Source organism: Gymnoscopelus microlampas, assembly GCF_963454915.1.
Source record: "Gymnoscopelus microlampas genome assembly, chromosome: 4".
In the NCBI taxonomy this organism is placed as follows: Eukaryota; Metazoa; Chordata; class Actinopteri; order Myctophiformes; family Myctophidae; genus Gymnoscopelus; species Gymnoscopelus microlampas.
The window spans coordinates 18,482,645-18,508,874 of NC_139941.1; the positions used below are offsets into that span (position 1 = coordinate 18,482,645).

Consider the following 26,230-nt stretch of genomic DNA (forward strand, 5'->3'; position numbering starts at 1 on the left):
ATTAGAATGAAAAGTCAGACGGAAAAAAAAACTCTTCACATTAATGGTCAAAAACCTCCTACCTCCACTTGAGCTGTACATTTACTTAAGTACCGTACTTAAGTACAGTTTTGCGGTATTTGTACTTTACTGGAGTATTTCCAATTTCCAATACTTTTACTTCTACACCACTACAGCTGAGAGGCAAATATTGTACTTTTACTCCACTACAATTATTTGACAACTTTAGTTACTAGTTACTTTTCAGATAATAAATTATGATATTATGAAACATACATTAACCACTTCAGGCCTGTTTTATACATGGGCTATTTGAAAATAGCAGATCTGCAAGTTCACAACGCGTCGCACCGCGACGCGTTGTAAGCTTGTAGATCTGCTATTTTCAACATTCTAGTACTTTTGCTTTTGGTACTTTATGTATATTTTGATGCCAATACTTTTACTGGGCTCACAGATCAACAAATTGTCAACCGCCAACACTATTAATCTACTGTCACCGGTATCATACTGGTGACAGTAGATTAATACTGATGACGGTTGACAATTTGTTGCAGTATGGCTAATAGGCCTACAGTGCAAATACATCATCCTATCCACCTGTTTCCGCGGGAATTTACTGGGGCAGTAAAGACTAGGCCCTACGCACAGGCCTGGTGGGGGACATGTCCGGCGGAGGCACTGCATAATGTATAGCCTACAACCGGAACTGACGCCCACTCCGCTGGAAACTTGTGGATAAACATATTATGAGCACTGAATAAAAACGGTACTCCATCTGCTTAAGCCAATAAAACAATGAAACTAACAGACAGTTGTAAACAGCAAAACAAAGAATGCAACTAATAATGTAACATTCCATGTAAGTGTCCATCCATGACATCACCTTATTAACGCCTTGTACCTGGCAGGCTTTCATTTCATAAACAATCTATATACAATGCCTAATTCCACTTGTATGAAAATGACAAATCCGTATGAGAACTCAATAAATAGCTAGATGAATCAATTATTAATCGGGGAAAAATAAGTAGTGAGCAGACAAAATTGAAACTGGAACACTGAAAAAATGTAAGCTGATAAATAGGTACGCTCTCCTGATTGACTGAAATTGGGGCAACGCAGATGTATTTTCTGTTTATTAAAGAGCTGGAGAGACAGAGAGATCCCTGTTATTGAACAAACAATATAGCAATGATTATTATCAGAATATAGAGCTTCAACTATTTAACAATACATGTTTTGGTTTAACCAAAATATATCACTTACTCTACCTTTAACTTAAGTAATGACATGCCTGAAGGTATAGGAAGAAACATTTTGTGAAATCTTTTTTTTTCTCTTCACTTTACTTAAAACACACAATGATTTATAGTGACTATAATCCTGGCCAAAAGAAAAGGTCTGTGAATGACCAATAAAAGTATTATGATACTTGACCTTAAGTCATTATAAAATGCTTTATAATGTGTTATGAAGCATTATGAATATTTCTGAGTTCTTATAACTATAATTATACAGTTTATAGGTAGAGTATAATTAATTACAAGTATGTTTATAATTCATTATAGTCATAGACTACTTGTTTATAATTCATTATAGTCATAGACTTCATAGGAAGTGTAATGCAGGACCAATTCAAATGTTTCAATCAGAAACACTCACGTCTTCTTAGTAGATAAAGAACCATTTATTGCCACAAATGGAATACAGTTAAGCTTGCCGTTAAAGCTCCGCTCTTGGGAGAATATTCACTGAATTTTGTCGAAGCAGCCTGCTAAGCATATATTCAGAGAATGCTTAAGCAAATCCCCCATAGGGATATATCAACAATAAGCAGTACATTGACATATTATTAGTTAGAATTAGCAGATATACTGTACATGATAATCACAAGTATTTGAGCCTATGCAAGACTCTAAACAAAGCAGATATACATGATAATCACAAGTATTTTAGCCTATGCCAGACTCTAATCAAAAGGTGGAGGCTGGGGTGGAGGAGGAGCTAGCAAAAGGCATTGGTTCAGCAACCAAGAAAGACCTAAGCCAAATTCCATTCCCCAAAGCTCGGTCACTCGCTCACTCTCCTCGCTTCCTCCACTCGCGCCTAAGCCCCGCCCCTGCGAGGAGCCGAGGATTATTTGCGAGGACGAGTGGTCGAGCGGTTGCCCTCAAAGGATTGGACTACACTCAGCGCATTTCAAAGCGACGGCAAATTCCGCGATCACTTATGACGTCTCACACAGTTGGACCAGAGCAGCAGAGGCGTGGATGAAAATATACTATGCATAGAATAATATGCAGGTATAGAATAATACAGAATATAAGAATAGACAATTCATCAATGTGGATGGATGGCCACATCGTTATCTTTATAGTTACATTATTGTGCAAAGCCATTTATTCCTGAAATAGTGAATGAAGCGCCAGGATGAGCAAACTTACATTTATTGATTTAATCCTGACCTGTCTCTCTTATTGCTCGTACAGTCCCCAGAACCCCAGTACAAAAATGTACTCCATGAAGTGTAGATGCGTGGCAAAAAGGAAACGTCGCAGCCAAGGGGCGCGCAGAACGGTGGATGCATATTTATAGCAGAAACCGGTTCACATTTAACTATAGTCGTACTCATTCAATTCTGAACCGATTCTTAAAATGTACAATTCTCTATTAGCTGTGAAGGGTCTTCTTTCATGTGTATCAGTCATGATTGTTTCACCAACAAACAATATTAAGCAAAAAGGAAATATCGGCGGGTCCTTCTTCTCCATCGCGCTGTTCGCGCACCTCTCGTCCCAAAACACCTCGCCCCAGGTCTAATCCCGGTGGCCTCGGCCCGTGAAAAAAATGGGGTAGAGTGTTTTAGGACGAGCGTTCCGGTTTCCTCCCGTTTTCTTTTCTTTTTCTTTTTCTTCGTCCCAGAAGTTAACAATGTTAACATAATCTTTGTCTCAGTCATTTATAGTAGTCCGTGCACTGCATTGAGGCATGCACAAAGAGAAACAGCTTTTGAGACAGAAAGTGTGCACAATATATTACAATGTATAATTGTATTATGCTTTATATCATACAACGCAATAAAGCCAGTGGCTTGTTGCGGTCTTTTCAGTTACTTTACACTGTGTGTGTGTGTGTGTGTGTGTGTGTGTGTGTGTGTGTGTGTGTGTGTGTGTGTGTGTGTGTGTGTGTGTGTGTGTGTGTGTGTGAGATGCGCAACGAGTGAGCGGCAGGGGGGGGGGGTGCGGCCGGTGTTTTCGGCACATGTGGAGGAGGAGGACCATGTAAACATCACGGGAGAAGGGGAAAAAAACAAAAAAAAGTGTACACGTGATGCGGAAGTCTGCTGCGGAGGAGCTGTGGAGAGTGGTCGAGCATACACTTAATGTACACTCGCTCAATGCGGAAGTGGAGAGCCTCCTCGCCTCCTCCACTCGACTCCACTCGCCTCCTACAAGAAGCACATGAACAATTGGACTGCGACTACCGGTTTGAAGTCGGAGTGACCGAGTGGGAGTGAGCGAGTGGCCGAGATTTTCGGTATTGGAATTTGGCTCTAGAGAATATGAAGCCGTATTTAAAGGAACCTTTTTGCTCAAGCGTGAACTGTGATTGGATAATGAGTGTGTGATGTAATGACCAGCTGAGCTGTGAATGGGGAATAGAAAGCTGATGTTCACATCAGCTGACTGACTGCTGGTTACAGCTTTGGCGTGCACGACTTCCGTGTCCTGCATGAACTAACGCTATGCTTCATTTAACTGAGAGGACATGACATTCTCTGTGTAAACACAAAGTATGACTGAAAAAGGAATTTACTGCTTCATCCTTTTGTAATGATCTGATGACTTTGCAATGTTCATACAGTATGTCAGGGAAAATTAAGCTTCACAAGTAGAGATTCATTGTGTTCACTGTGTTGATGTTTCATCATGTTTTGTTGTTTGTTTTGTTTTCTTCCGTTCCTCAAGATATCTTTGCTACTTGTTCAGGTTACTCTAACCTGATCTTGAAAACTCAAAACTCAACCTCCTCAAACAGTGGGGTTCTGGAACAAAGCCGAATCCACAGCCAGGACACAGTGTACAGTGCTGACTGTGGCCACTGAGAGACCAATATGAGTTATGATGGCTCATGCATTGGTGGTGGATGTGGGATGTTGCAGCGCCTGGCTTGTAAACTCTGAACAAAACAACTCATACACTTAGCCCCCATGTGGTTCCTGTCCTCCCTTCTGAGAAGCCAAATCTTTTTGTCAAACTGTGCTGTGGTAGGAGCTGACCCTGCTAAGGGCTGGATCTTTTGAAATAGAGAGTTCGTTTATGAGCTTGTCTAGGGGCAGACCAAGAGGTCTCAGTGACCCTTGACGGACAGCTCAGTGGTTTGAGTGTCAGGGGACATTCATCACACAGCTATTTGTGCTGACATGCACTCTAAACATAGGATCACATGCTCATGTAAAATGGTTTTGGATGCAGCTTGGTTGACAAAGGCGTTTGTCTATGTTCTTCAAGCATGCCAACACACACGCACGCATCCACATAGTCATATTAAACTAGTCTGATATGTATTTGCATACTAAGGACTGTATTTAATAAATATTTGCTGTAGCGTATTGTATCCGCGTCCATAATTACAACTGATTCAAACTGTCTGAACAAGGTGTTTTGTGCATGCAAGTCCGGTTGAGAGACTGAGCAAGAAGTGTGCCTGGCCTCATTAATACACATTTTGAGTGTTGTCAATCTAAGTGCAGTGTCTGTAACAGGGATTTCAAAACTGCTACTGTAAGCGTGACGAGGTGACCTGCTCATTTGATTTAGCTATTTTGTCTCATCTGTTTAAGGAAATAGTTAGCTGATATATTGCACTTTTACCTTAGCGCTAGGTATACTCTTGGTTGCTTGTTTTTGCAGAGAATGCACTTAAAACCTCTGGTGATTAGTAGTTTTCGTTCCCTACCTATGTTGAATGCACTTATTGTAAGTCGCTTTGGACAAAAGCGTCTGCTAAATGACTGTAATGTAATGTAATGTGACGTATGACAAAGGCCATTTGAGCTGGCCCCAAAGCAGAGAAGAAAGTTTGAGCACAACGCTCCATCCAACGCTCCATCTCTGATCTGTCATGATAGTGCCATATGGCTATCATTGTCGCTGAGAGACAAACACACCGTTTTCAGATTGCAAAGAGGGCTGCAAAGAAGAAAAACTAAAACACCTGTCAGATGTGGAATGAGTGAAGTGGACTCAACGTGTTGTGAGATTGGCTATTTTTGCTATTTTTGAAATAAATAAACCATTTTTAATTTAAAAACAATTGCCCAAAATAGGAATGCAGGGTTAATGTGGTTAACATACCCTTTTCTTTTATTTTTTAATGAAATTGTTACATTGGGACATCATCAACATATTAGTCTACATTTCCCAAACAGAAATGTGTGTATTTAATTCAGTCTGACCAGATATAGGGTTAAGGTGGCTCTCCACCAAACAGACCACGTCGGATGATGTCGGATTTTCAGGTGCCCAAAAGTTCTGGTCGCCACACTGCACTAACTTTTGCAAACGGTCGGCCGATGGCACCTTGTTGTGCGCATGCGTCAGAAGAAATCAGATGAAATGACTCTCCACACTGGGAGCCTGTAGTCCTAAGAAAGCTTGGACCAAAACAGAAACGCAGAGCATTTTTGCGCAGGTCGCAGTACTGCTTTGCTTTGGAACTAATGTAACTAAGTACATGTACTCAAGTACTGTACTTAAGTACAATTTTGAGGTATTTGTACTTTACTTGAGTATTTACAATACTTTTACTTCTACTCCACTACATCTCAGAGGCAAATACTATACTTTTCCTCCACTACAATTATTTGAAAACTTTAGTTACTAGTTACTTTGTAGATTTTGATTATCATTACCAAACATACATTAACCACTTCATCCCTATATACATTTCGGCCAATTGAAAATAGCCGATCTACAAGCTCATCTACAAGCTCACAATGCGTCGCATCGAGACGCATTGTGAGCTTGTAGATCTGCTATTTTCAAACGTTTTTTATACATTTGAAAAGTTGTGAAATTCTGCATAATGAGTACTTTCTACTTTTGGTACTTTAAGTACATTTTGATACCAATACTTTTGTACTTTTACTCAAGTACATTTTGAATTCTGGACTTTTACTTGTAACAGAGTATTTCTATCTACATTGCATTGCAGTATTGATACTTTTACTTAAGTACAAAATGTGAGTACTTTTTCAACCACTGCACCATTTTGGGCGCGAACCCCTATTTGTAACTATACCTTTCAGTGGGGTTCCTGTTGATATGTACAGTATATTACAACATACATTTGTTGTAATTTGTTGAATAAATATCTGACGTTTTTCAGAAAACTTAGGTCAGAATTTAGAAGCCGTTTTTAGAATCGGCCTCAGGTCTAAATTTAAACACATCCCCCAAGGAAGAATAGCCATCAATGCGGTGAGGAGTCCGACTAATGTAATCTGTAACAAACAATAAACAGTTGATAAAAATGAATGACCAGAGGGGGATATCAAAAGCAGAGGCATGTGTCCCCCCCTCACCCCCGAGGTGTTCATGTATGTACAGTATGTACAGTATTATGTGCCCTGTGGTACAGCTCATTGATCTGACGACAACAGTAGAGATGTGTTGGGTGGACGTTTTCCCCATCAGGATTTGATTGTGTCATCTAAACTATCTACAATGAAGCCAATATTCTGGCTAAGGACTATGTCATGTGGGTAGTGGAAGCACACACACACACACACACACACACACACACACACACACACACACACACACACACACACACACACACACACACACACACACACACACACACACACACACACACACACACTTATCCCATTACTGGTTTGTTGTCTTTCCACAGCTCATGTTCACCAGATGCGCCAAGAAACAGATGAGGAGGGAGAAAGGGAGAGAAAAAAAGAGAGGAGAGAGAGAGAGAGAAAAAAGAGAAGGGGAGAGATATTTGACAGTCTTGAGGAGGTGAGCAGACCAGAATGGAAGGAGTGTAGACGTAAAGAAGGGACATCAAGAGAGAGAGAGAGAGAGAGAGAGAAGGGGGGGGGGGGGGTTCGGGGAAAGGGAAGGAATAGAGATATGTGCGTGTCTGATGACTCACGCCTGCAGGGTGGAGGAGTGGAGGGGTCAAGGGGGCTGCGGGGAGGGGGGATACAAGCCCCCTTGGCCAAGCTGAGGAAAACACATGCTGGTCTCCTGCTGATGTCTGTGTTAGCCACGGGGCCAGTCGGGACAGGTCTCCTCTCCTCTCCTCTCTCTCTCTCTCTCTCTCTCTCTCTATCTCTCTCTTGTAGTACTCTTTCACTCATTCCCCACTCTCATTGTTCCTTCTCACACTCACACAGACCATTTGCTCTCTTCATCCTCGCTCTCCCTCATTTCGTTTCCTTATGGTTCGCCTCCCCCTACAGTCATTTCACTTTCTTTTCTCTCTCTCTCTTGCTCTGACAGCATTTGGGCCGTAACTTTATACATCCAACCAAAAGAAAAAAAAAACTTCCCTTTGAGTCATGCGCTAGACTAGCTTTAGCTGGTCACTAGCAGCTGTGCCTCTAAACGTGTTGGACTGTAGATTCACCCTGCAGCAGAGTTCTATGCTGGCTATAATGGTCGAGTGAAAGCAGAAAACACCGGAAACACCCAGGAGAACTCCTTTAGGGTGATTTATACTTCATAAATAGCAGGTCTACAAGCTCACAATATGATACAGCACAACATGTTGTGAGCTTGTACGTTGGCTATTTTCATTGTGTGACACCGACACGGTGCGCAACCAAGTATAAATCAGGCATCAAAATGTCTATAGGCATTATTTAAGGTTAATGCTAGCAAGTTATGCTAATTATTTTGCTAGAAATATACTGGCACTGTAGTGAAAACTTGATAACTTCTATATAATGCCAAACATTGTCAAAAGATAAAGAAGCATCTCTCTCCCTCTCCCTCTCTCTCTCTCTCCCCCCCTCTCTCAATATTACTATCAGAATCCGCAAGGCGTCTGGAGTTTATCCGTTCGCCTCCTCACGGCAAACCAGCAGGGCTATTAGAACGGGGTACGGGGTACGCCGGGGTATGGGGGGTGTGGGTTGGGGGTTATGGAGGCACGGGAGTTGGTGGGTAAGGGGGTGGAGGTTATGGGAGTGGGGGGTATGGACTTGGGGGTATGAGGGTATGGAGGTGGGGTGGGTGGGGTTTGGGGGCCATGGGGTGCAGGGCTGGCGGTTGGGGGGGTATAGGGAGTTTTGGGAGTGGGTGGGTGTGGGGGAGTTGGGACGTACAGGGTATGGGGGAGTATGGGCCAGTAAGGGGGGCAGGGTGCTTTTTTCTAGTTCAATACAATTCAAAGTGGCTTGTGTCAAATAAAGACATAAAGAAATGTACAATTACAAATATAGGCCTACTAGAATAAAGAAATGTGTGCCTATACACATTTATAAAGAGATGTGTGACTAACACGAGATGTGTGACTTAGAATAAAGCGATGTGTGACTTTGTAACATGTAGGTCAAATTAACTTAAAAATATAAAGAGAAAAATTGAGCTTTTGCTGTTAAAAGGCCTAAAGATAAATAAAAAATGGAAAAAATAAAAACGTTACATTTGTAACGCCATGTGTGCGCCAATAAAAGACAATGTAAATGTGAGTATTTTGTCCTCCATTGATTTGAAGACACTCCTTGAGTGTTTTTGACATTATATAGCATTTTCTAATAACTATTAGGGTCAAGTATTAATGAATTATAATCTGCTTAGAACATTTTATAATTACAGTTAATAGTGCTCATAAATACTCAATGCTTTATAACAATAATCATAACACATTATAAAGCATTTATCATTCAGTAATAGCCTACTTTGTCCCGGATCATAGTGTATTATAATTTTCATAGCAGTAATATATTCCAATACTTTTTATAATGTATTATAATGACTCTTGATGGTGCATTATAGTGTGATTCCTAATAAGTCACTATAAGTCCAGTGAAAAAATAGCATTAAATATGCAAAACAATGTTTTTACTTACACCTTCTGGAATGTCATTGCTTTACTTAAGCCCAATGACCACTTATACTGTAGTGACTGACATATCATATACAATGTAATGCATTACAGCATTGACTATAATGCATTATCAAATTATTATAATGTATACCACAGTATGCAAGTTTTGATATTTCACCATATAATTCATTATATTCATTAAAGGTTTTATAATGTGTTATGATTTTGATCAAATTTATGTCTTTATGAGTGCTTAGAGCTATAATTGTACAGTATAATAAGCAGATTATAATGCATCATAAGTATGTTTATAATGCACCATGGATGTGCTTCATAGATAGTGTTACCAAAAAGGTTATTTTATTTAAATGTATCTGCTCTGTATGCGCGCCATCTCGCTCTCGCTCTCCCTCTCTCCCTCTCCCTCTCCCTCTCTCTCTCTCTCCCTCTCTCTCCAAAGCCACTCACACACGACTCCGTTTGCTTAGTCTCTGACACGGAAAGACAGCCAACATGAGCGATGGGAAGAGAGGGGAATAGGGTAAAAAGAGAGGAGAGAGAGGGGAATTGTTAAGAAGCAGGAGGGAGTTGGTGAAAGAATAGGCAGACAAGAGGTGGGGCGTACTGGTTGTTAAAGGAAGAATAACAGTAGGAGCTTGATGAATTTGGAAACTGCTTCTTTTTACTCTTTTCAAGGCATGTTCTTTGATACGACAAACAGCTCTTAATCATCCTAAACTGTAGTCATCACAGGTTTTCAGATGGCTGCTTCTCCTGATCATTTCAAACAGGCAAAGTTATTGTAACAAGATACTGAATATAGAAAAAAAAAACATGGCTTACATTTACATTCAGGGTCAACGTGAAATAGTTGTGGAAAACGATCTTATACCGAGAGCTGAAACTTTTCACAGGCTGCAAATTCTGTAGACTGTGAATAAACAGTATAATGACATTACAGATGTTATGGTATAGTATGTTTTACACTTGGCTACAAATCCCATGCCCCTCCCCCAACAATAAAGACACTGAACTGAATATAACATATGGTTATTTAGCTGATACTCTTATTTAGGGAGGACAATGACTTCAGCGCAGTCCATACCTTCACTATAAAGGTATAATGAATTTTGCACTTTCTTGTGCACACTCTCACTAGGCTAACGTAGAATCCCACAATGTTCTCTTCACATTATGTTCTATATGTTTTGAAGTATTTAACTAATGGAAGTCAAAGGAGCTCAGATTGACAAAATTTGGGCACGGATGACTTCATCGGCTAGTTTTTCAGTGCCAAGACATCTATAAGGATTGATTGATTGATTGACACGGTGGCACAGATTTATACAAAAGAAGGTTAAAAGGATAACCCAATAAGCCCAGGGCTTGTTTCCATTGAGGTCCTGTGTATTCAATTCATCAAGGAAGTGAATGGCGTTCGAACCGGGTTGCCCAAATAAGGAGTCAAACGTCATAGATACATCATAGACAACTGGCGTCATAGACTGGCCACATGAAGTCCGAGATCCACCTAAGGCCACACCATTATTCGACCCAGTCTTGTTTTCTTTGTCATGGCTTCTCACCTCATGTGTGGGAGTCCTGACAGCTCCAGACCATCCCTAAGATCCTTAAAAAGAAGATTCAAATAAAATGAGCAGGTAGAAGATGTGTTCTGGTGTGGATTTTAAGGATCAACTTCATTCTTTTTTTTATACACTCTGCAGCAGTTACTGTATGTGGAATGGGTTACCTGTAAGTCGATTAGCTCTGTTGTTAACTTCAAGTCCTCCATAAAAAACTGGTTGAATAGCAGCTGGACCCAATTATAACCATGAATGAGTTGAGCTGTAGCAGGTTTCCTTTACCCATGTTGTCTTGTATTGGTTTTAATGTATTTATAATGTATTATTATTTTCTCTATATATGTCTTACTACCCACATCCCCCAACACGTGATGAGTGGTCATCCTCAGCTAGAAAACTTGGGCTTGAACCATTTGTAGGTGTTGACATCAAATGCATACCGCCTTGTCAATGCATTGCAATGCGAGCCTCGATCTGCTATTTTTGCTATTCATCCCATGACGATGTACATAGGGCTTAAGTGGCATGTCTCAGCTTTTGTCAGATGTAAGAAGGGAGGGCGGCTTCAAAGAAAAAAGGTTTGGAATCACTGCTATAGTTCATAGTTCTTTTGTACTTATATTTTTTACCTTTCTATACTTTACACAGTTTTTGTTCAATGTGAAAGCAATGGGCCTATAGGAGTCAAATTCCTCATCTGTGAACTTACTTGGCCAGTAAACTGATTCTGAAAAGGTCGTTTGCACTGTAACCTCGCCCTCCAGCCTGGCTCTCGTGGCCACACACACACACACACACACACACACACACACACACACACACACACACACACACACACACACACACACACACACACACACACACACACACACACACACACACACACACACACGACAAGACAGCTGGCCAAGCTAAACCTGTGTCAATGAACAGCAACAAGTTCATTTGAAGACCATTTCAAGACAGGGGTTCTCTTTGAAGTCGTGTCACTCAGTTGGTAAGCCAACACCATTGTGAGCGGGGGAAGATTTATGACCTCTCCATCTCACCTCTGCTTTTCCCACAGCTGCTCCAACACACTATCCTTGTGATGTCATAGCAAGACAAGCAGAAAAAACTGACCGAACCCAAAGAACTTCATTATGTGCACTTGCTTCCAGCAAAACAAGAATGACCATGATATTGAAAATCAGAACCTAAGTGTCCGTGTCAAATAAAAGTTCTGCTCCAGGTGTCAAGCTATCAGCGTTGTGGCTTCATTCAGTTAAACTATGAGCCACCAGTTCTCAGAAGAGGAAGATGTGGAATTCTGTGATGCCTCTATTGTTGCCTGAAGAACTAGAGAACTAGGGCCCCCTGGTGGCAGCAAGCAACACTCATGTTTGGGAGTCGATATACTATTGGTGTGTGTGTGTGTGTGTGTGTGTGTGTGTGTGTGTGTGTGTGTGTGTGTGTGTGTGTGTGTGTGTGTGTGTGTGTGTGTGTGTGTGTGTGTGTGTGTGTGTGTGTGTGTGTGTGTGTGTGTGTGTGGGGCTAAATAAAGCGTGTGCAAAAGAAGTGTGTAATGGGTGGATACCTGGGGGTGGCCAGTCAGATTTGGGGGTGGCCAGTGCCACCCAAGGCCGCCCCCTGGACACTCCACTGATTGCTTATACAATTAAATGAACAGCAACTCTTGCTACATACATATCCATGCATGTGTTTACATCATAATGGTGAGGATACCCACTTTTGGAGACACATGTTGGGATCAAATCCCACCAGACCATTTCTCCAATGTCTACACATTCTTCTCCATCTCAGCTAGTGGCCTAGCCTACTGTCTCACTAAATAAAGAAAATACAGTATGAAGAGACAGCTGCCGTGCTGTCCTCTCTCCCCAACATCCTGTCTTCCTGACATCTCCTCTATTTTAACCACTTAAACACTGCCGTCCCCATTTAGGATAGGTGAACAGTTTAAAAAAAAAAAAACACAATTTCTACATTTTCAAAAATGTTAAAATAGCAGCAGAAACATACAAATAAAATGTATAGTTAATACATTAATACAATTCCCAATGTACTAGACAACTAATAGCAAAAAACATCATGGGTACTGCATATGGTACTTGCTACAAACATGCTGCAGGAGTGCAGTTGTAATGCAAAGCCTTGCATATATCTCACGTTGACAAAACGGATGAAACCACAAGCTGAGGCCCCACAGTCTTGGTACACAGTGTTCTAATGTAAGCTCTATCGGCCCAATTCCTAAAGCCTAATTTCTCCTCCAGTCCAGGTGTGATCGATTGTCGAAAATAGCTAGTAGGCCTAGTAACCCACTAATATCCATGACTGGGGTTTAACTTTACTTTAAGCAATCCATTGTGCAGAATACATCTCACCTTTTTCAAATTATGCATATTTATTTCCAAATAATAATAATGATAATGAAAGTTAACCTGTAGATATACCCACACATATTGAGTCATGAAATGACCCAGTGTGTTGTGGTCCACACACTTACTTTGTCACACGCCCAATATACTTTTATTTTTAAACATTTCTTTACACTTTTTGACCATTTTCCCCTATAATGACATGCCCAAAGTAGGGATGCCAGGTTGAAAGCGGTCAATCATTGGAATCACATTTTAAAATGAAACTTCACTTTCAGGCTTGCATCCTCTGAGCTATTATCCCGAAAGCAGCTGTTGCAGCCTATATTGATAGGTTGAGTTCAGTGGTTATCACTCCTCACAGAGGGCTCCATTTGTGGGCCCATATTTACCTTTTAGATACAAATGTAAAAAGCCACATCCAGCTAAAATTACAGCTGTGTTTTCATAAAAGCATAATGTCTTGCGCAAATATGCAAACAAACAAAGCCAAAGAAAAACTGGGGTCTCCAAATTACTACGTGGATAACCATGAAATTACAAGGTAACATAATAGTTTATACAGCTATAAAAACCGTAATTATGTACTGTGGCTTTATGAATAGCGCGGTTGGCAAAATTAGGTCTCTCTGAAAGGCTAAATACCTTTCTGTTAATTTGTTCCCTTTTCCCAGCCCTTTGATTCAGCCAGTGTGGTGAGATAAACGTTTATAAATCATGGGTTTAGCGACTGAGACACTTTCTGAGAGCACACAAGCGTGTTGGGCCAGAATGAATTTTGGTTTTGATTTGGAGCGCACGCTGACGTTCCAGCCAATGCTAATCGCCAGGGAAAGCTAGTGAAAACCATGATGGATTTCACAGGCACGGTTTGAGCTTGGGGCTTCATCGCAAATCCATTTGGGGGTTTTATTTAATTTGGTTAAACATACAGAGTCCTTTTTATCTTTTTATGTGTCCATTTTTGACCCTCCAGCCTTGGAGGAAAGTATGATGTTGCTGGGGGAATTTCCCAAGGGTCCTTGCCAACTTCCTTTTATGAAAATAAAAACATATTCTGTGTGGGTGTGAGAGAGAGAGAGAGAGAGAGAGAGAGAGAGAGAGAGAGAGAGAGAGAGAGAGAGAGAGAGAGAGAGAGAGAGAGAGAGAGAGAGAGAGAGAGAGAGAGAGAGAGAGACTGTGATAGATCCAACAGGCAGTATAAGCCAGACGAAGCTTTGTGCACTGATGAACGCATGCAGCGCGAAAGAAAAACAGGACAACAATAAACAGTGACCGGTGACCACTGTCCATTCCACTTGCCATTACGTAGGCTACCTTAACTGTGGAAAACACTGTTTTGTTGGAAAAGCCATGTAGCCAGATTACTAACATGGGTCAACCCTCTTGCACCCGCTGAGCCAAGTAAGACAGCCAGACAGTCTGACCGACTGACAGAATGCTATTAATGAGTCTAAAGCAGTGGACCGACTGTGGCGTCGCTGACTAGCCTGTGTGGGGGACAGGACATCCATTAACGCCCAGCATGCAACACTCGGAACTCTGACGTGATCCCTATTAGATCAGTGGTTCCCAAACTGGGGGTCGGGACCCCCAGGGGGGTTCCCAAATTATTTTGGGGGGTCCCCCAGATGATTAGCTTAATATGCAACATTGTTTTCTCACTCAACAGTAAACAAACCAACATTCGGTAAGTGTATACAGGGTATCTGCACATTTCTATTTCTATAGTGACCGTTTAATGCCTTTTAAGACCTTTTTAATACCAAATTGGCCAAATTGTCAAATATTACGTAAGAAAGAGGCAAACATTGTGAAAACAGCTGATCTACAAGCTCATAACGCCTCGCATGTGAGCTTGTAGTCCACAATATTTATCTGTGTCAAACTAAATGTAAAGGTGGGGGGTCCCCAGCTCAAATATGATTATTTTGGGGGGGTCGCAGCATGAAAGGTTTGGGAACCCGCTATAGATGACCTATATGCAGTCACAATATGAAGTTACAAGTACAACCTCTGTAACATAATACATAATGTGAACAGACATAAAGGTCAGTAATGTGTTTGCATAGTCTTCTCTCTGGATCTCTAATCCATAGCTCATTTGACCATTCATTTCAACTAGTTGATTCTTAAACAATTTCCTTTGGTGCAGTTTGCCAGTTGGTGTTGTTTACAGACATTACCAACAAACCCTGAAATTACAAGATGAAAATGAACTATATGATTTTGAGGTCATGAATTAAAAAATAAATCTGACCTATCCAACAGTTCTGCATTATAACCAAATTACATTTTGACATCTAGATAAGGCTGCTTTCAAGCAGAAAACCAGGCCTTTAGAATGCTTTACTCCCATGTGGATTTGCATGTGTAGAACCATCCACATGCTGGTGTGTGGCCCACACATGTTTGCGTGCGCAGACCTCATGTATATGCCTTTGCCATTGACACATGAAAGCCTCGCTGGCTGTTGTTTCTGGAGACTGCATGGTCCATGGAAAGGAGGAAATGAAGGCAAAAACAACAGGGAAGTGTGAGCGCAGCAGAGGAAGTCTAACAGCTGATTGCATTCTCACGGCTTGAGCAACACCAGGCCATTTGACTGCAATCAACGCCAGCTCTCTTTCTCTCCTTGTGTTGGGGCAAAGAGAGAGCAAATGTTAGGTTAGTGTGAGGTTATAGGGATAGGGATAGGGTTAGGGATAGGGATGGGGTTAGTTATAATGGGGCCAGACAGACCAACAAGACATCGGAATAATGGGCTGTCGGAATAATGGCACAGACCATTTTGAGTGATTTTTCCCCCCTTTTTTCTGCACTGAAGAGGAAGTCTGCGCTGTTACAATGTGAAAAAGACAAATGTCACACAAGAGTCTTGGTGTGTCTGTCCATGTCTCTCATTTTGAGAGTATATTCATGTGAAGTACATATACACCTGCAGTATTCTCAGGAGGCGAGCCATCTAGGAGGGTCTGCCTGTTGTGTGTGTCTGTTCGCCTATGACTAATTTTGCAAACCGCTGGACCGATCAGCACCAAATTTCTTGTGCACACTCGCCAAGAAAGTACCTCCATGCATTAATATACTTTTTTTTCACATATTGTGTGTTGGGGCATTGTGAATCTCTGTCAGGAGAGTTCCCTGACAGAGATTCAAGAGATGCGACTTAAAATTAGTAGCAAAAAATAATAGAATAGAATGAGCCTGGTGGTGCCTATATGAAGGGTGCTATATAAATCAAGGTTATATTATTATTATCAACTCAATAGGCTTTGTGCATAACTGTAGTCCTGGCACAGGGAAATTCAACACAACATGCCAACATCTGATAAAAAAAATCAAGTTCAACATGCGGTTCCCTTCCAGTTTGTGCTTCACATACAACAAGAAGGACTATGCCTTTGACAACGCTGAGGAGGCCAAAGAGGAATCGCTTGAACTGACAGGGAGTGATGATGGCCAAGGGTCTGAATGATAAAGTCTTTTTGTTATTTGTGTTGCTCTGCAAGTTCAGACAGGCTTGTCTTGCAGTTTTTTGTGTTCTTTATTGTCTCCGCCAGGAGACTATGTTTTTACTTTCCGTCCCCCCCCCCCCCCCCCTCGGCCAAACTAACATTGGTCAAGCCTCACGTGACACGTGACAATACGTTGAAAGAGTGTGCTCGGATTGGCTAGTGAGACGCATGACGTATAGCGGCCTATAAATAGATGTGTCACTTTGAAAGAGTCTTGGTCTCTTTCAAAGTGAGGTAAGACAGGAATAATCACGAAATGGCTGAGAAATGGCGGAGCAATACATTATGTAGACACACTGGTGTCCTCACAATACGTAATATAAATAGCTTAGACAGGATTAATCAAGAACAGTACATTCCAGTACAAACTGATATCACAGTTGATGACAGTTGATAGCACGGTTCTGCTGGCGGAGACTTGTGCTCTGAGGAGCACATTTTCTAGTTATGTTATTTTTTCTTTGACTTTGGATGTGATTGAGTCAGGGGCGTCAATTGGGTATGGCAGGCATGGCAGGAGCCTTGGCTCCAGATAAAAAGGAAATCATGAATAGTAGCCTAATGCAGGTGTAAGATTGTGTTTGTATTGTGTTATAGGTATAATGCATAGTCTTCTATGCATTTTGGGGGTTTTGGGGGGTTTGACCCCCAAAACGCTCAGTTGGCAACCCTAACCTTGCCATACCTTAGCTTTTGCTGAACTGACGCCACTGGATTGAGTGATTATTAGCACAATATGGCAGAGATGTAGTGTAAGTACAGTTTTGCTGTTATATTTCGTATGGTTAGTAATTATATACAATGACAATGGGCACATTTTTGTATTCTTTTTTAACAGGTCTAGTACACGAGTACAACTAAATATATTTCACTTAATATAATGGGGGCAAATCATGTGATAAAACGTAAAAAGCGTCTGTCCTGGTTGTTAATATATAGCTCTATTACAGGAAACTCCCCTGAATGAAAAGGAGCATGAAAAACAGAAGAGAGTGGGTTGGCCAAGTATACTATTCCTCCTTTTCAACAAGTAAAAGAGAAGTTGCCATTCTTATAAATAATACACCATTTACTTTAGATAGTTATATTAAAGACAAAAAAGTTTATGTTCTCATTTTTGGTGTTTTATATAACGCATTATGATTGGCTGCATATATGCTCCGAATAGTAGAAGAGTGACTTCTACTCTGCTTTGTTGGCTGATGTTTCCTCTCTCTCTTCTTCGTATACCATATTGGCGGGAGATTGGAATTCTATGGCCAATCCTGAGGCAGACCATAATCCCCCGTCCACGGCCAAGCCTTCTAAAATGTCAAGAGCCATGAGAGAAGTATGTTCTGATTTAGATCTATTCTATTCTATATCCTATTAGATCTATTTTTGTTTTCTTTGTATTGTGTGCCTTTAATTTATACCATTCCAGTGTGTCCAACCTTACTTGAATACATTCATGTCATATTTTTCTGTGGAAAAAAAAAGAAAAGAAAAAGGATTATGCCCAAATATGGACATGCCTGACATCACAGTGTTGACTTCATAGACTGGCATGAAAATACGTTGTACCTATTTCACCGGTGCATCACTGTACTGACGTCATAGAATGTCCTCTAAGTACAGCACTCCAACAATGGGTAGTGACTATCTTCAAGCTGAACACGGATATACAGACACACAGTGCTGACATCATAGGTACTGGCATCATAGATTGGGTCTAGGGCACTGTTTCTGAAAAGGTCTCATCTCTCTCTCTCATCTCTCCTCCGTCGCCTGTAGGCCAGTGATGTGACAATAAAGTTGATTCTGATTCATTGGTCTGAATGGTCTCTCCTCCTCCTCCTCCCACCGTGCTGTATCGTGGTTTACAGCCAGGTGAGAGACAGAAAGGCCAGGAGAAGACAAGAGGGACGGTTGTCTGTACGTTTCTCTCGAAGAAGTTGAACACAGGGTTCCACCAGGTCCTCGACAGGTAGGGGTTAGGCCCCAGTTGCAGTGCATGCGTATTGGCCATTTCGTGGTACACCCAGAATAACCTGGAGGTGAAGAAGTAGGCAATGAAGATGTCGATGCTGTAGTGCACTTGACTAAGCTGGATAAAGATTATTCCTGTGGTGCTTAACAACCAGCACAGCCAATGGTACCACCACATCGATGGCAGGGAGTACTCTTTGATGAAGAGGTATAAGAGAGTCAACATGACAGTGTGCCCACTGTAGAGATAATCACCACACATTTGATGAGCCCCTGCAAAAGACATACCTCCTCCTAACATCAGCTTTAATACCCTCCAAATCTTAGCTGTAGTGTCATCATTCAACTTGGGACTGCAGACAATGTGTGGAGGAACAGGCAGAGGTGTAATGTACATGATGGCACAACGATACATGTACAGAGTACTAAGCAGAAAGAGAAACCTACGACTTATTATAGACTTGTGTTTTAGAAACAGCACTTGGCTGGACCACAGTACAGCCAGTGTGAGTCCGGTGACCTCGGTTACTGTAAACCCCCAGTCGTATCTGGGGAGGTGGTCGAAGAACTTATCAGGGAGGGGGGGGCTGACCGACTGATCGGGCATGCTCTCGTGCACCTCGGAGAGGGTTATCGCAGTGAGGAGACCGATAATCATGGTGTAGAGGAGGGCCACTCCTGTCTTCCACCACTCGTTAGGCAGCCGATCTGTGTGTTCCTTGGGGATCGGGATTTCAGTGTAGTCACTGTGATGGTTAGTCCCATTGCCGTCGATGTCACGAGCACCCATTACCGCTGGAGACGTGTCAATGGTGGAGAATGATGCAGGGGAGGTGGACGGGCAAACCAGTTTGCTGTCGACGACCTGACATGGTGGGAGGCGTGGGATTGAAGGCAGACTCTCAGGTATTGTCACATTGATTTCCAAGTGGGCAGGGATGGCATCATTGTCATGGACCAGTTCAGAAGCGGCCATGGAAGATGAAGGGAACCCAATTACGAGCTTGTTGACTCCTCAAGAATCACAGCCCCAGGAATGTATCAGCTGGCCAATCAGGACAGTGTACTGTTTCAGTCACGTATAGGCAATCAATATCAATATACAGGCTGGATCAGATCAGATCCAGCCTGTAATCAATCTATGTGTTAGTTGGTTAAATCGACGGTATTCCAAACAAATCTCTCAACATCTCTCCTCCTTTCTTCGGGTGGAATCACTGGCTGCTTGCATCAAGTTTAAATCGTAATAGTGTTTTCTTTATCAATATGGACAGGCTTCTGACGTCCAGCGGTTCACCAGACTTATATAGGCTACAGGTGTTTCTCGTCACTACTTATGACACAATATGGCTTCCCATATATGGTGCTGTGCAGCACCATATATGGAGTCTGTTGTGCTCTAAATCTACCCGGAGTCCAAACAAAGAGAAATCCGGTAGACCTCTACCCGGGTATAATCCGGGTATAAAAGTATACAGGCTTATGTAGAATCATGTTTCCTTCATATTATGTATCTGAAACAAGGATGTATTAAACTCTCAAGTATCGTGTTGGAGTGAGCGCCGTGTCTCTGTTTGTCTGTGTTCCGGTCTGTGAGGCATCGTTGTCGTTGCTATTATAACGAGTTGTCTGTGACCATGAAGGTCATACGCATGAACGTCTTTATGTACATGTAAAGCGCAAGCTTAAGCTAGTAGTAAAATGCTCAAAATGTTCAAAGAAAATGAGAATTGACAATGAAAACATGTCAAAAGAATGGACTCAAAGAGATACACGTTCATTCTCTCCCATTGCAGACAGTGACATCCAGCATCAAACCAGTGTGCTTGATTTGTAGGCCTGCTGAGACCATGCTGATCATTAGTTAGAATGTTGTGAAACGAGCTACGAATCCAATTCTTGGTGTCTACGTCTGATACAGAGAATATTAATTTCAAGGTGCAATTTCCCAGAACATGGAGAGGACTACAAAACTCACTCAAATGAAGCAACATATTAGAACCTTTGTCACTGTCAGGGACACTGCAAGAGAGACAGCAACTGAAGTGGCTGCCTGGCTGGGTTTTGTTCAAGCATAAAAAGCCCTTTTCTGATGCTGATGGAGTGTTTGGCTGAAGTAGGCTAGCTGAAGTAGACTATAGAGGGTAGAAATATGTGCGTGAAAAATAAGCAAACACCCATATCAAACTCCACTGCAACCAGGAGAACTCTTGCTTAAAGGACGACTTCACCCATTTTCAACCTATCTTCATATAATAGATCCTCACTAATGCTCCTGATAAAATTGTGTAATTTTTCTTGTACTGTCTGTGTCTCATAGGAGGGCTATGGACACTTCAGAAACCTGTCTACCAGTGACATCATAATTAGGAGGGGTTTTGTTTTTTTGTTTCAATATTTATTTTCTTGTGATTTTTATTAACGCAAGAACAATGGCTTCCATTATAGCATGCTAACTTTCCAGGAATAGAAAGCCTGCCGTTTCTATCAGCTTGGATTCCCCATCGATGATGTCACTGGTAGACGGGTTTCTGAACTGTCCACAGCCCTCCTATGAGAAACAGACTGAGTAGACAAAAGGGGTGCCATGTTATCATGAGCATTAGTGAGGACCAATTACATGAAGACAGGTTGAAAATTGGTGAAGTCGTCTTTAAAAGGATCCCTGGCTAATAAGCCAAATATGCCTTAAAGGAGGAGTTCACCCAAAAAATGACTTATTTTCTATCAATTGCACACCCTATGAAGCCTTGAATCCATGGATTCTTTTTTGTTTTTGTCGCATTCCTAAGCTAATAATTTGATTCCCGTCTCCTACCGGCTAATGTATCCGGTAGGAGACACAAAGTAGATTATTCGTGTCTCCTACCGGAAATACACACGGTCATCAAATTATTGTCTTAAGAATGCCACAAAAACAAAAATAAATCCATGAAATCAAGGCTTCATGGGGTGTGTAATTGATAGAAAATAAGTAATGTTTTGGGTGAACTCCTCCTTTAATACATTATAATTGTCCTCAATAACTAAAATGTAAACTAAAATAAAAATCTCAAATATTTTAGAAATAGTTTCACTCAATAGAGGCAATGCCCGTCGCAAGTTGATGATGTAATTTGCCCATGTGTGGTCTAGTCCTATGGAATTTATGGAATGCATGTGAAAATAAAAACTTTGAATTTTAGCTAGTTATAGAGGGCAATTATAATGCATTAAGGTCTATTTGGCTTATTAGCCAGGGATCCTTTTTTTAAGACAATGCAGCTGAGCTGAGCGATGATATAAAAATGCATTTCACTGGCATGTGAGAAACTGTGTATGTCTGTCAACAAGACATACAAGACGTGTCTGTCAACAACACGTTCTGATGAAACCCTACACGGGCAAAACGTTGTTCATTCATGTTGGTTAAAAAATTAAAAAAGATGAGAGAGCAGTATATTGTGTGAGGCCATTCCCTTTTTCTTTACATGAGATCCAACTCATCATTTCAGCACCACATCTTCCTGACCGAGGTAAGCTGTTTCTTTTTTTAAGACCATGCTGGTCACTTATATTAACAGAATACTCTTTGATTTCAGCTCATTGTCATGGTCTGTCTCTTGTTAGCCATGGTTCACATGACGCTTGTATACACAAGCGTCATGGTGCCAGTTGCCCCTGGGTTTTCGCGGATTTCTTTTTGTTTAGATTGCCAACTCTCACATGTACATAAACGTTCAGATTTCAAATTTAAAGTGCTTACCACAGAGCCACGGATGTTACCTCGCGATGCGGACCACATTAAGTACCCGTATCTCCCGTATTGTTCAATAAAAAGCATTTTAAGCCCGTCGCCGGCCATTTCCTTTTTTCAGGTTTTTTTTTTTTTTAATGTATCAGAGTGCAATACACCTCCCAACCATTAGGTGTCGCATGGTTGAAAGTATCGGAGAAAATTTGGAGAAAATGGCCGGCGATCGGATTAAAATGCTTTTTATTGAACAATACGGGAGATAAGGGTGCTTAATGTGGTCCGCATCGCGAGGTAACATCCGTGGCTCTGTGGTAAGCACTTTATATTTGAAATCTGAACGTTTATGTACATGTGAGAGTTGGCAATCTAAACAAAAAGAAATCCGCGAAAACCCAGGGGCAACTGGCACCATGACTGTCATGGAATGACAGTCATGTTTCAGGGCTAGTCTCTTGTGTGCCTTATTTAGAAGTCATGTTCTAGTGTTGCTGTTCCCTGTCTTCCCTTGAAGCTGTTACCTGTCTTGTCTGCAGCCTGTGAGTAGTGTTTATCTTCTCCACCTGTGCCCTGTTTGCCCAAGCCTATCCTGTCTTAATTGTCTATTGTGTTCCCCTGTGTCCTCATGTCAATCCTGTGTAGTTTATACCCTCTGTCTCCCTTGCCAGTTTGTTGTATGTATTCACCTGTGACTATTGAATGGGGTGATTAATAGTACATCAGCTGGACTATGTCAGTATTTGTTCAAGACTCTTTGATTCCATGTATATATCTCCTAGTGATTTTCCAGTGACTGCATTGTTTATTTCCTTGTGTTTAACAAGTTCTGCATGCATTTAAGTGTTTTGACATTTGTTTGTAGTTGGACTTAGATTTATACATTCTCCTGTTGCACCATGGCCACCACTGTTAGGCCTATTAGTCTCTTTCCTCCAAGTATGTGATTATTTAATACAAATACAGTAACCAACTGCTTTTATGTAGATTTGATTGTAGAAGGATTCACAATTCCATGTCACAGATGGGCCAAATGGTGGCACTATAGCAATCATATGACTCATGCCCTGTTTGACCTACTGTACAGCCATGAAACTTCATTACACATATGCATCTATCTCCTCATGAGGAACAACTTTGCCACTGTGACCTATGACCATTAGATCTTCCGCCATTTAGAATGAAAAAACGTTAAATACGAACTCCCCCTGTGATTTTTGAGCAATCTGCGTGAAACTTTCTTCACACAAACTATGCACGAATATATCTAAAGGGCCAGTAGAAGAGAAGTTTGTACGAAAAAAAAGCCTCCATAATGAATTGTAGTTTTATATAATTTAGCATAATTATGTCAGGCCTCATTTGACCTACTGTACAACCATGAAATTGCTTACACATATGCCTCTACTCATGAGGAACAATTCTGCTATTGTGACCCCCTTAGATTTTTGGCCATTTTGAGTAGTTTGAAAAACATTTAAATATTCATTCTGGGATTTTTGTACAATGCACAAACCTCTACACACAATCTATGGACCATTATCTAAAAGCATCAGCTTGAATCACATTACGACACAGTATATAAGAATAGAACAGCAGCAGAAAGAAAGAAAGAAAGAAATCTGGCCATGAGGAACAGGCCTGCATACAGGTTAACCACCAAGCCAGTCATGAACCAATGCAGCCACCCTGTCACACCACACATACTGTAGAGCCACATCAGCCCCAAAAGGCTGTTATGTCAAAGCCCAAAATCTATAGCTTGAACTTAAAAGGAAATATCAACTCACACATAGCATAATTGATGCGACCAAGAGCCACATACTGTATACTGTCTGTACCCTGTCACTACTCGCCACCTTCAACAGCAGAAACAACACAAGATGCACATTGTAGATCAATCTGCATTACATTTCAGAGCCACAAAGAGTCACTGAACATGTTTCATTGCCACCCAGTCATTGGGTCCCACAATGACAGCAAAATAGCTTGAAAATCACGTTAGTATACACACAGCCTACAGTACAACACAAGCAGCAGCAGAAAATAAAAAAGAAAAGGTTCCTACCTTGAGCAGTCTTCTACTTGACTTCATCAGTTGAATAAGTGATGGCCAGGGTCACATTTTGGAACTAATCATAGAGAGAGCCTCCCTCTCCTAAGTTCATCCTCGGACAAGCCCTCCAGCGGCGTCTCAAGACTGGAGATGACTGGAGATGTCTGCTAGCTTCGCCAGTACTTTCCTCCCCTGCTCTCTCCTAGCTGACATCTTCTCACACACCCTTGGTAGCCACCCATCGCATACAGATGCTTGTTGGTAATATGTTCATTCTGGTTGATGTTTATATTGCACATAGCATTCTGGTGGAGCACAGTGGCCAGGGACTTATGGGCAGGGTTCAGGATCCAGCACTCACAGTCGTATGGGAGAACAGACTATACAGTCGCTGAGAAGAAGCTGAGCTTGATGGTGGGGCAGGTTGGACATTTTCCACACACTAGACATGCCCTTAGAGCCCTCCATGCAAGTGATTTCCTCACCTTTTTTATATATTTAGATTTTTTTTTAGGCTTTTCTGCCTTTATTTGGATAGTATTATATTGGAGAGAGACAGGAAACAGGGAGAGAGACGGGGAATGACACGCAGCTAAGGCTGTCGGGCTCAGGCATTGAACCTGCGCGACTCGCTGTCAGGCTATTAGAACCTATGTGGTATGCACCTTAACCATTAGGCCATCGGCGCCCTGATTTCCTCACATTGACCCATGAGCCCACTCAGCCCAGGTATTTAAAGTAAATTACTTCTTTCAGGGCATTGCCTCCTGTTGTCATTAGAGGTGGATGGTCTGTGAGGGTGTTAATACTGTTATAGGTTGTTATTCTTGGTTTTCTATCGTAAGACCAACATTGGCACACTCTGACACAACTCTGGTCAGGAGCACCAGTGCCTTCTCTACATAGTCAGGCAGATGTCATCTGCTTAGTCTGGGTCTGTTAAGATTAGCGAAGCCAAGTTATTGCTCCCCTCCACTGATAGCCCATAGTCCAGGATTATAAATGAAGAGGAACACCTCTGCCAGGATGTCAAACTCTGCAATGTTGTCGTCTGGGGTCATCACCTTGGCTCTTGTACCCATGTGTGTACATGGCTCCTAATAGCCCAGAGTAGGTGGGTGGGACAACATAAGCCTTGAGTATCTGAAGGAAAGAAAGAAAGAAAGAAAGACAATTCAACCACAGAGCTTAGGGGCCATTAGCCAATGTTTATTGATAATTAGTATTAGGATTTTGTAAATAGTGTTTTCAATTGCTCCTAAACCAAAACATATTGACGATCAACAAACTCTGCATTGTGCAGGGGGGGTATGGTTGCACACCCTTTAGAATGATCAAATCATGTTCAATCCATTTCATTAATATTGTATTTTTACATGTTATGATGTTTTTAGTACTGTAAATTATGTAATAAATTACAGCCATAACTGTAGAAATAAAAATTAAAAAATGATAATGAATAGATTGAGCATTGAGTAGGCCCTATATTTATATAAACATAAGGTAGTCTACTGTATTATACTATCATCACCGGCAAAAACCTTGTATTTCCATAATTCAACTTTTTATGTTTTTTCATAAATGGCCCCACTTCTTCATACAACAGTCTCACAAAAGTTAGCAAAAGTACCGATATACCAAACACAGCTCAATTCAACATATACAAACATATTAATTTCACCTTGTACAAAAACGCTTTATCCTGAATGTTTTTTGTTTTACTAAGTCAAATATTAAAAGTTAAATTACATAATAAGCTCTATTTTATGTACATGTCAATGATAAGCAGCTAACTGTGGGTACCTAGCTACAGTAGCTAACTCAACTCACTCACCTGCGGAATCCAATCAGTTAAGCAAACTCCCAATGGAGTTTGACACGATGATAATTTACTTCTCTTTCAACTGTCACAC

The 26,230-nt window shown here is 41.3% G+C and overlaps 1 protein-coding gene across 1 annotated transcript; it reads right to left on the bottom strand.

The window, feature by feature from the left end:
- Positions 1-18,274: 18,274 nt before the first annotated feature.
- LOC311043990 (phosphatidylcholine:ceramide cholinephosphotransferase 2-like) lies at positions 18,275-19,507 on the bottom strand (the record flags this gene model as incomplete). The annotated part of the gene is made up of 1 exon (XM_084055413.1): positions 18,275-19,507. The coding sequence occupies one exon, from the start codon at positions 19,505-19,507 to the stop codon at positions 18,275-18,277; it is 1,233 nt and encodes a 410-aa protein (XP_083911539.1).
- Positions 19,508-26,230: the final 6,723 nt, after the last annotated feature.